General features: G+C 36.3%; 2 protein-coding genes across 2 annotated transcripts; one reads left to right on the forward strand and one right to left on the reverse strand.

Annotated features, from left to right (window-relative positions):
* The first annotated feature begins 923 nt into the window (after window positions 1-923).
* On the forward strand, window positions 924-7272 carry LOC105649472 (Tetratricopeptide repeat (TPR)-like superfamily protein). The gene is made up of 5 exons (XM_012236122.4): window positions 924-2720; window positions 3297-3481; window positions 3574-3744; window positions 5208-5666; window positions 6340-7272. The coding sequence occupies exons 1-5, from the start codon at window positions 1247-1249 to the stop codon at window positions 6790-6792; spliced, it is 2742 nt and encodes a 913-aa protein (XP_012091512.1). The 5' UTR covers window positions 924-1246; the 3' UTR covers window positions 6793-7272.
* Window positions 7273-7942: 670 nt separating this feature from the next.
* Window positions 7943-9669, reverse strand: LOC105649473 (uncharacterized). The gene is made up of 2 exons (XM_012236123.4): window positions 8979-9669; window positions 7943-8630 (listed from the first exon to the last, which is right to left on the reverse strand). Exons 1-2 carry the CDS (start codon window positions 9595-9597, stop codon window positions 8239-8241), a joined length of 1011 nt encoding a protein of 336 aa, XP_012091513.1. The 5' UTR covers window positions 9598-9669; the 3' UTR covers window positions 7943-8238.
* Window positions 9670-12144: the final 2475 nt, after the last annotated feature.

Here is a 12144-nt window from a genome sequence, read left to right on the forward strand (position 1 = left end):
ATTGTTTAATCAGCGTTTAATTGTTAAATGTATGCTCATTAAACCTTTAAATAGTTTTTTAAATATATAATATCTTAATTTTTAAAAATTAATTTAAATATTATGTTATCGATTACTGTAAAAAATAGAATTTAACTTTTTGACCAGCTATTTAGAAAGTTGTTCTCTCAACTAGAAATATCAAAAGAAAATAAATGTAAAAATTTCAATTTAAAATCGAATAAAAAATTAAAAGGGACCAATTTCAATTTCTATTATTATTACGGAAGAATCCTAAAAGGAAATAAAAGATTAGAAAGAAGGATATAATATTGAAATAGATCAGTATTGGAATGTAATTAAAAGCATATTAAAATTAATAAATTTGAAAATTGAAAAATCAATTTCAATTATTTTTTTGAGTTTTAACAGCTTAAAATTATTAGTTTACTAAGCTGAAAATTTGATTAAATGAGTTGGTCTAGTTAAGGCTCCATGGAGCAAGCTTTAATCAAAATTTTTAAAAAGAAAACTTGTTTTTCATTGGAAAGTTGCATGAATGAAATTGAGAAAATTGATTTAGAAAATAACGAAGTAATAAAATATTATATTTGTATTGCTTAATTTAAACATTATATTATTCGTTATTACTTTATTACCAAATTAAAATATAAAAAGCAATACGTGGTATGCAGCTGGCACATGCATTCTGATGTGGCAACAATGCTGCGCTGGCATACACAGCATGTTTGACAGTTGGCACGGATTTAGTGACGTATCAGAAGGTGTTGACATAGCTGGTGGTTGCGTGGCTTCAAGCCTGTTTAACAGTTTGGTTCCAATGGTTGTTTGGCACGATGGGCTGGCTAGCATTCAACGGGCACCTAAACTAGCAACCAGTAACAAAACTTGGATGGGCTGGGCCAATAGGAGCAGCCTAATTATTCACCCTAATCCCTTTGTCTCGTGTGAAATGGGAGCTATCAATCACTACCAAGTTTCAAGATCGACGCTTGGAACATCTCTGCGAAACAATTAATTGCAGTGAGAAGTTGCAAATTCTCAGATAAGTTTTCCCTCTGCTGTCGACATTTTTGTCCAAAGTAGCTTAGATTTAGGGATTTGGTTTACTTCAGCAAATTATTTTGATTTTTGTTTATAGAGGTTCAGGGCTTTACTTATAAATTCAAAAAGCGGCTTTCAGTTTTGCATCAGTTTGGTTTTACTAGAGTTTTAGAGTTTATTCTGCGCCAAATTTTTTATAGATATGTCAATTCCTAGAGAGCTTTATCCGTCCCAAGATGATCTCTTGTACGAAGAGGAGATATTACGTAACCCATTCAGCCTCAAGCTTTGGTGGCGCTACCTAATAGCCCGTCGTGAAGCACCTTTCAAAAAGCGGTTCATTATCTATGAGAGAGCTGTTAAGGCTTTACCAGGGAGCTATAAGCTTTGGCATGCCTATCTTACTGAGCGTCTCGATATTGTTAGAAACTTGCCCATCACTCACTCCCAATATGAAACCCTAAACAATACATTTGAAAGAGCATTGGTTACTATGCATAAAATGCCTCGAATTTGGATCATGTACTTGCAATCTCTAACCAACCAGAAATTGATTACTCGTACCCGTAGGTCTTTTGATAGAGCACTCTGTGCATTGCCAGTCACGCAACATGATAGGATTTGGGAGCTATATTTGAGGTTTGTCAGCCAAGAGGGAATTCCAATTGAGACTTCACTCAGGGTTTATAGGAGGTACTTGAAGTATGACCCTAGTCATATTGAGGACTTCATTGAGTTCTTGGTGAATTCCCATCTCTGGCAAGAGGCAGCTGAGAGGCTTGCTTCAGTGTTGAATGACGATCAGTTTTATTCTATAAAGGGGAAAATAAAGCATACGTTATGGCTAGAATTGTGTGATCTTCTTACTAGACATGCAAAGGAGGTCTCTGGTTTGAATGTTGACGCCATTATTAGGGGTGGCATTAGGAAGTTTACAGATGACGTTGGCACATTGTGGACATCTCTTGCTGATTATTATATTAGGAGGGGTTTGTTTGAGAAGGCTAGGGATATTTTTGAGGAGGGTATGACTACAGTGGTTACTGTGAGAGATTTTAGTGTTATTTTTGATGCATATTCACAGTTTGAAGAGAGTATGGTAGCATATAAGTTGGATCTGGACTTGAGTGATGAGGAAGAGAATGATGATGATGCCAAGCAAGAAGAGGATATTCGTTTAGAAGTGAATTCTAAGTTTGAGAAGAAGATACTTAAAGGGTTTTGGTTACATGATGATAATAATGTGGATTTGATGTTGGCCCGATTGGAGTATCTCATGGATAGAAGGCCAGAATTAGCCAATAGTGTACTTTTGCGACAAAATCCACATAATGTGGAACAGTGGCACAGGAGGGTTAAGCTTTTTGAGGGCAATCCAACTAAACAGATACTAACTTACACTGAGGCAGTAAGGACAGTTGATCCGATGAAAGCAGTAGGAAAGCCTCACACTCTATGGATTGCTTTTGCCAAGTTGTATGAGAATCACAATGATCTTGTCAATGCAAGAGTAATTTTTGACAAGGCTGTCCAAGTGAACTATAAGACTGTTGATAATCTGGCCAGCATTTGGTGTGAGTGGGCTGAAATGGAAATTAGACACAAAAATTTCAAAGGTGCATTGGAGCTGTTGAGGCGGGCCACAGCAGAACCATCAGTTGAGGTCAAACGAAGAGGTAATCCTAAAATTTTCTCATTTACTGTCTTCCCTTATTCTAATTGTCATTTACTCTGCACTCTGTTAGTGGCTATCCTGCATGATTGTAATGCCTATTTCAAACCAATTAAATTCCTGTTACAAAAACTTGTTAGAAGTTTGTTTACAGAAATTTCGAGTTGCGAGTCTCAAGAATCAAAATATGTAACAATTTAGTGAATGTGACTTCATATTTTGAAGCTAGGACTGAACATTTCGGCTTATAATAATATCCTGTTAATGATAGTTTTTGTTTTATAATAACTGAAGCAATTCAATGTGGTTAAGACTTGGTGCATTGACATATTTTTCAGTTGGATGGGAGGGTGGGGAGATATGGGAAGTTGTAGGGAAGGCATGCAGTTTTATATATTCCAACAAAAGCAATACAAGGTTCCTATTTTTTGAAAAGGAAAAAAGATACAGAGTTATAAACATGGACAAGAACATTTTGGAGGATTCAAATTATAAAGCTGGTTGATTTGCGAAGAAGCTTTATTAGAGGATTCAAATTGGACACCCAACTGATTATTTCATTTCTGTGCTGTGGTTGCAGTGGCTGCTGATGGCAATGAACCAGTCCAGATGAAGTTGCATAAGTCCTTGAGACTCTGGACTTTTTATGTCGATTTGGAAGAGGGCCTTGGGACCTTGGAGTCCACTCGAGCAGTCTATGAGCGAATATTGGACCTGAGAATAGCCACACCACAAATCATTATCAATTATGCATTGCTCCTAGAAGTATGATATCTATAATTCTACTGCTTTGTTCCTTTTAGTTGTTACTTTTATTGATGTAAATTGAATCACTTATATTATTTTGGACTGTGCAGGAACACAAGTACTTTGAAGATGCATTCAAGGTATACGAAAGAGGAGTGAAAATATTTAAGTATCCTCATGTGAAAGACATATGGGTCACATATCTTTCAAAGTTTGTAAAGAGATATGGCAAGACAAAACTGGAACGAGCAAGAGAGTTATTTGAACATGCTATTGAAATGGTATGCTCCTTATTCTCAGATTCTCTTTGTTTCATACCTCTGATATCGTATATGTTTATCGCTGAAGATGACTGCCAAAGTTTTGGAACGTTTAACAGGGTTTTCTGCTTTTAGATTGCTTCTGGAGTTTTTAATATTACAGAAGTTTGTCTGATGACTGTGTTGCTCACCTTGTTGTATCTGATTGTCTGGTTCTTTGTAAATAGGCATCATTCCTGTGTATATTTTTAACTTGAAAAATGCAATCTAGGTTTATGTGGAAGGGTCTGTAGGTTGCCTGAATAGATGCTGTGCAACTCTCATCTAGTTAGTATGAGACCTGGAAACTGGAATAATGTTTAAAGTATTAATATAGAGAATTATTGATTTGTATCTTTGCTTGCATGGTCCTCCTGCATCCTTCCTCTCCTTCATCCAAAAATTATTTTGACACCTTAGCAATTAAGAATTGTCAGTGTTTGATTGTTGATGTGTGATACATTTTGATACGGTCCCTTGCTATGGATCGGTGAGTTAGAATATCAGGATGAGTGAGGGGAGGTCGGAAAGGTGGAGTGTGTGTTTTCTTTGAGCGACCTATGATTTTAGCTAAATCAGATTCGTTAGAGAGAACCTGGATCTCTTGAATTAAAGCACTCAAAAACTTTGGAAATTTTCTGCATACCTTTATTATTGAATTCTCAAGTTTAAATATACTGCTGGAGGAATAACTACCTCCTTTAAACAAGGTAACATGGAAACATGGAAGTTCAACTTCCTACAACTAAGGAACATGATTAACAAACTGAACCACAATTAAACAATTGAAATAAAACTGAACAAAGCATGAAAACCATCAGTTGAATATGCCACTATTCTTGGTGGACGTGATTAGTGACTTGGACATGACCTGGTTTTGCTTTTCCTGTATTCCCATGTGTGAAGATTTTGTAAACTTGAATGCTGGAATATGGATGATCATCAGTTAAAGAGCTAACATATTTCTTCAGAAATTATCACTAGGAAATACTTGATCAATGAAGTCAATTCAGGAGCTTTCCTTTTTCATACTTTGGGTCCTTTTCTGTGTAATAATCTTGAGCTAGGTCATTGAATATATCAATGCTTTGAGGATTTATATTGGAATTAGAAACAGCAATGATTTTTGTCATGCTTATAGTTCCAATTAAAATTTAAGGGGTAAATGTGTTAGCTTGTAAAGGAATTATCTACAATGGTCATTGTAGTTTACCTTTTATTGGCATCCATATAATTCCCTGTTCACTTTTTTGTCATGATTGTAATTTATTAATTCCTTCACATGGTTATATGTGATATATTCTGTAATCAGTGTGGTATCTTAGTTATATCATTCTAGCATGGTGTTTCCATGGGTCTTCAAATGAGTGATACTGGTAGTACCATAGTAGCATAATTTTGTTTGTGGTATGATGTTGACCTTGTCACTTTTTTATGTTTGTCAGGCTCCTGCTGATGCAGTGAAACCCTTGTATCTTCAATATGCAAAGCTGGAAGAGGATTATGGTTTGGCAAAGCGAGCTATGAAGGTTTATGATCAAGCAACAAAAGCTGTCCCTAATAGTGAAAAACTGGAGATGTATAAAATTTATATTGCCCGTGCGGCTGAGATTTTTGGTGTCCCAAAAACCAGGGAGATATATGAGCAAGCAATTCAGGAACCGGGTGGTCTTCCTGATAAAGATGTAAAGACAATGTGTTTGAAGTATGCTGAATTGGAGAAGAGCCTGGGAGAAATTGATCGTGCACGTGCCATATATGTATATGCATCTCAACTTGCTGATCCACGAACTGATGCAGATTTCTGGAATAAATGGCACGAGTTTGAGGTACAACATGGAAATGAGGACACTTTCCGAGATATGCTGCGGACTAAACGAAGTGCTTCAGCAAGCCATAGCCAGGTAAACAATTTTCTTTATGTTACAGCTGTGAAGACAATACTTGACTCTAATGTGAGTGTCATCAATTGATGTGTGCTCTTTATGATTCATATGCTTCTCTTTATGCTGAAGGGGTTAGTCATTGCTGACGCCTCTTGCATTCCAAACAATTGCAATTATGGAATTAGAGCCAAGGTCAACTTATACTTAAATGCATTCAAGTTTTCCATTGAAGTACATGGAGATGTTAAAGTTTCATATAGCATTTCAATTTGCTCATAGTTTGATGGGAATGATCAATTATCTATTGAAATCAAAGATGAAAACGAAAAATTGTATTTAAGGTGGAGACAGGGCATTATTTCCTTAACCTTAGGTTTTCCTTTTCAAGTTTTCATCTTTATGAACTCTTGAATTAGCTGGCCGACTCAATTATTGTAATGTCTTTAGGATATGATTCTCAATGGACTTTACTCTCTGCACTGAGACTGGTAACAAGTCTTGTCAAAACAGTTGGATCTTTATCCTTGTTGCATCATTTTGAATGCAACAACAAAACAACTAAGCCTTAATCCGAAACTAGTTATATGAATCCAATGTTTCCATTTTTCTATGTTCTTAACTAGGTCTTTACATCATTTTGAATAGTTGATGTTAATTTTGTAAATCTGATTCTCATTTTCTTTCATTGCAGCAACATATTTTGCCCGAGTATTTGATGCCAAAGGATCAAAGGCTGGACATTGACGAGGCAAAAGACAAATTGAAACAGGCTGGGGTTCCTGAAGATGAAATGGCTGCTCTAGAGAGGCAGTTAGCTCCTGCAGCCATCAATACTACAACTAAAGACAGCAACAGAAAAGTGGGCTTTTGGAGTGCTGGGGTGGAATCGCAGCCTGATGGAGCAATAAAGGTTAATGTGAACCAGGAAGACATTGAGCTGCCAGAAGAAAGTGACTCTGAAGATGATGAAAAAGTGGAGATTACGCAGAAAGATGTTCCATCTGCTGTCTTTGGCGGATTGGCTAGGAAGAGAGAGGAGACTGAAAAAGATGAAGGTGGAGGCGACACTGGAATCGGTAAGGATAAGGATGGTGAGAGCCGTCTTGGGGCCTTGGAGAGAATAAAACGGCAAAAAAGAGCATGATTACCTTGAAATTTGAAGTCAGGCTAAACTGTCATGAAGTTTTGACAAATGTCCTAACTGCCATACATACACCTGAAGTTGTCCTTTGCGATTTGTATGATAATAGTTGATTGTACTGGAGGTGGACATTTTCATCAAGCCAAAATGTTGTAGAGGACCCCAGAATACAATTCATTTGGATTCAATTGGCTAGTAGGTTCTGCTACGAAAAATGAGGTTGACTAATCAGATGTACTCAAAGTGGCTATGAATAGCAACGCCTGAGGCACACCACATGCAAGTAGGTACAACGTTTACACCGAGGCCCATAATTATAAGACCCATATCCAACTATTTGTAAGCTGTAGACAGGAGTAGACTGTAATTTGTAGTGAATTTTCCTTTTTTGTATTTTGTTAATGATAAATCCTTTGAATGTGTAACGCGACAGGGCCAATTATCATTTCCTTTGAATTTGCTACTAAACCAAGTTTCCATGAAGATTTGCTGTAATTGCATTGCTTTGACTAGAGGCAAATACAACCAAATATGGACCCCAATTTGCACCTGCAATCAAAATATACAGTAGTTTAACAAAAAATCTCAGACTCCCACTTATATCCTTCTTGACAACCAAACTTGGTTATTGTCTTTTTGTACACTGAAACTTCTCAAAAACCCACATGATTAACCCCATCCACCAAACTGAACAAGCTTTGCCATCTGTCGTCAACTTTACAAGTTTAATCGACTTATTACGCTCCAGTGACGTGCCAAAAAAGGCAAGACAAATGGCCGATGTGAATTATGAACATCTTTATTTCAGAATCAAAAGGAATACATCGCCACTGTCTTTAATCAATAAAGAAAATTCTTGGTATTACATGTCCTTTCTCTTCTTCATGTACTTTTTATCTTTTACTATAGGATCAAATTTGATTGATTATCAAAAATAATGTATTCCCATACTAGCATCAATTTTTGTCACAAAAAATAACAAAAGGGGAATTCAAATTTGGATCTTATAATAGGGGAAGGATAGGATCCTACGTAACAAAACAGAAATTATTTGCTAATCCCACTGTTTTTAATTAAAAGGAAATTGAAGGCCCTGTCACCATACTGTTTTTTTTTTTTTTTTTTTTTTTTAATTAAAAGGAAGGAACAATGCTACTATGTATTGGCCATTCATTAAAGATGAATAAAAGAACACACAAGTTTCTTCCTTTACAGACACCAGACCGACCATAGCACAACCAAAACTATAGTATTTTAATACTATCTTTGTATGTAAGCTCAACCCTTTTTTGCTTCAAATTCTAACCCCTACATTTTTTTACCTAATCAGGAAAAGAATAAATAAATAAAAAGAAATACACATTTCCTTTTTCCAGTAAAATCAAACCCATTAAAGTTTTTTTTTTTTTTTTTCTTTTTTGAAAACTATTTCATTAAGAATAATTAAAATTAATGGCTTCCACGGAGAACCATTTCCTTGTAATGATTCAACGACTCTTGTCTCTGCATCCTCATCTCTTCGTTGAACTTCTTAATGAACGCCTCAACTCGGCGGTTCAACTCATCCTGACTCAGCGACGGCTCTTTTTTCAGCCTCCCTGACGCAGGAGAGTTGCTCACAGGTGGCGGCTGGTAATTGGTCCTGTCCTTGAAAGTCTCTGATTTCTTCGGTAACGATGGGTCCACTTGAATTACGTCTACTTGACGGCCGTAATTCTCGAACGTCTCCGACTTCTTCAAGTGTCTCGTTAACGGCATTGCTCGTCCCTCCGTTATCATTTTCCACGTGTTCTCCAGCGTCTCGTGCCGTTTGGGTTTCGCGACTCTCAACGCTCTTCCGCCTGAAAAATAAGCAAAAATAATTAATCATTGAATGACCTATTTATCCTACAAACCGAAACTTATTCACGTGTAATAGCAGGGTGTTTTCGGGATTTTGCAATTAAGCGTCGAGAAGACGCAAAGTTTGAATTTTTTTTTTTTTGTCCTGCAAAATTCAAATCAATCAAAGTCATGGCTATACGACAACGTTTCAGATCAACAACTAAAAGAAGAACCATTGGCCGCAAATTTTGATGCGAACGGCGCCAGAGACGTCTTGTCGACGCCGACCAAAACGCCGTCCGATATTAAAATTCGACACATAGACCAAAAGGAATAGTACATAAATAAAATTGCATTATACATACCTTCAGGGCTAGCTCGAACCGGTTTCCGGTGACCAAAGCGAGTAGAAACCAGAGGTTTCTCAGCCGGAAGAAGTAGCTCCGGAAAATTCTCAGACGACTCCATCCTCTTCGGAGGGATCCACGTGGACTTCGAGATTACAAAGTCATCCTCATCCTCCTTACTCTCAACCTCCACAGAACTGCTCACCATCACAGCATTCTTATCTTCAAAAACAGCTTCACCAGCCTTCTCATCCCTCAGCTCATACACAACCTCCGAAGCCGTCGATTCATGACCTTCATATGCGGACCGAATCTCCGGTACGGAAACCTTCATATCGTAATGGAACTGATCCGTCTCGCGTATCGTTATTTTCGGCGCAGGTATTTGCTCTTGCTGATCTTTATCGCCATGTCTATGGTGGAACCGAGAAGAAGCAGCGATGGTTATGATGATGCAGTTAAGTATAACGTAGAGATAAGGAGGTTTAAGCCACGAAGCCAATGAGCTCCATATAAGAGGAGCTTGATACACAGAGAAATCGACAACCAACGGAACAGAAACTTTAAAAAGCAAAGCTAGTGATAATACACCAGTGGAAATCAATACAACTTGAAGTGAGAATGTCATTGAACCCATTTTTGGCTTACCTTTGCTCTGTGTGGTTTTTCTGTATCGGAAATGGTGGCGACTAGTGGATGTGGAGTTAGAAGAAGGAAGCAGGGATTATATAGAGAGAGAGAGAGTGTGTGTGTGGGGACACGGTTAGTGAAATGATGTGAACCGTTCGATTTAGACTGGGGAGTATCTGGATGGTTGAGATGTGTGGATGCGTGTGAGTATATGTGCGTGTGGAGGTGACATGCTCGTGTGGGAGTGGGAGCTTCCATAGTGCGCTTCTTCTTGGTATTGGAAAAATCTACGGTGGCCCACTTGATTAAAGAGTTAGTACTAATCAGATCATTTAAAGATAAGAGTGGAATCTCTAAATTAACTAAACTTTACCATTCATGGTATACAAAAAGGTCATCGTCTGTTTTGCCTTTACTTGTCAAGGCAATTTTGCGTACCATCAATACATCAACATTAGATAAATATTTTTCCATACAAATCAAATTTATATGTGCAAATTATATAAATAATCTTTTAAAAAAACCATATAAATTTATTATTAGATAAAAAATTAGAGACGAAAAAAAATATATGAAAGAAAAATATGAAAGTGAATAAATTTATTTTCTTCTTGAATAATAAAATTATGAGTTTAATTTTCACTTTCCAAGATGGGCTCACAGCAGTTCAACTATCTTTCTTGAAACTGCAAAAGCAATTACTAATTCAAGGCGTTGCGGAGTTAAATATTGTCCAGTGTGCAAAATTATATTCTTTAGGCTGCAGAAACACTTTTTGAATATTTAAATGTACTCATTCTCAACGGTCATATTATTGACCGTTACTCACGCAGGCTGTACCGAGATCCCATAGCGCTGGTCCAATGGGTGCGGTAAGGCTCGCTGTTGGCATGTGGGGTGCAGCCCTAACCGACCAAAAGTCCTTTTTAGCTTTTAGTAGTCGATTAGTAGCAGTGATACGGATACGGTGAGGAGGCCCTACCAATACTTGAGATAGTCAAGGATTCATCCCTGAAGGATACGACTATTAAAATACAAATAACAAGATAAAAGGCTAATTTATTAATTTATACTAGAAAAATAAAATAAAAGTATTAATTTTCCACACCACTATTATTTGGTCAAAGACATATGCATTAATCGAGTAGACACACCGATGTAGTGTAGAAATGGGAAAATGGAAGTATATGTATAAATTATTGTATGATATTTTATTGTCCAATAATCAAATTTTCAAAAATAAAGTCTTTTTTTTTTTTTTTTTTTGTTAGTTAGAGATGAATAAATAATGATCTACATTGACTATGTAGGCAAACAAATGCAAAGCTTTAACTGTAATGTAATGTCGTTAAACAAAAATGGTATCTCAAAATAAAAAAATCTTCCACATGGTATACGCGGACCACTCTTATAGGTCAAGTCTCTTGGAGTCAGCTCCAAAGAATGTTGACTTATACACCTTAATGCATGTCAATTAATACACACGTACGTATAGGATTATCTACATTTCTTAATCAGACAAGTTAATTAAAAAAAATATACGTAAAGATAGATAACTTTTGATGGTGTGAACATTTGAATGTTTAGCTCTAGGGTTGGCTTCAAGTAAAAAGTTAAACGCCAATTAGATTGATCAGCAAGCATTAGCGTAGCCGCGTAGGAGAAAAGGGGGCAAGAAAGTCCACACACCATAAATGTATACTTCGCATTGAATAATAACTATAAAAACTGATTAACTGTCCACATGGAAGGATCGAGATGGCCTTGGCAAGAAGATTAGGAAATGGATAAGGATTTTTGGCAGTTAAATATCTATTCTGTTGAACAAAACTGAACTAACTGTCAGTCCATATATCGTGACCTTGCCTGACAGGTAGTTTCATATATTGTCAAATGTCAAAGATGACTGAGATGGATTTGGTCCTTTCATGAACCACTACACATTTTACTTACTTTGAAGATGTTAATAAGCCTTCTTCACCAAGTAATCTCCACAACGGGACGGTGCTCTTTTAGCATAAAAGTCAACACATTCAAAAGTCCTGATTCGTTAACTCAATTAAAGCTTTTTTTTTTTTTTTTTTTATAATTGAAAAATTGTTAACTTATAATTATCCATGCATGCAAGCATGCATGATGATATATATATAGTCATGGATAATCCTGCATTAATTCAGAATACTAATATAAATAAACTAAGAATAGTATTGCCTTAACCGCATGGAAACACGTATATGTGAATAAGTACACGTATGGAATTTTCCTGACATAATAACCATCTTATAATGAATTAATCAGTTTGATAATTAAGATTAATTAATCCATACTGTTCCTTCAAAAAGAAAATATCTGTACTATAATCTATATGTTTAACTTATTGTGTTCCTTCCGGGAATCCAGGAAAACTAAAAAGATTGAAATTTCTCTTCACCAAAAAAAAAAAAAAAAAAAAGATTAAAATGTGAAAGCACTTGATTAGGCCACATGCCATTCTTTATTAATTATACATATTGTACTCAACCTAAGAAACTAATCATGATTAAGACTCCCATTT

Source organism: Jatropha curcas, chromosome 11 (assembly GCF_041381405.1).
Source record: "Jatropha curcas cultivar XTBG-Jc1 chromosome 11, XTBG_Jcur_1.0, whole genome shotgun sequence".
In the NCBI taxonomy this organism is placed as follows: domain Eukaryota; kingdom Viridiplantae; phylum Streptophyta; class Magnoliopsida; order Malpighiales; family Euphorbiaceae; genus Jatropha; species Jatropha curcas.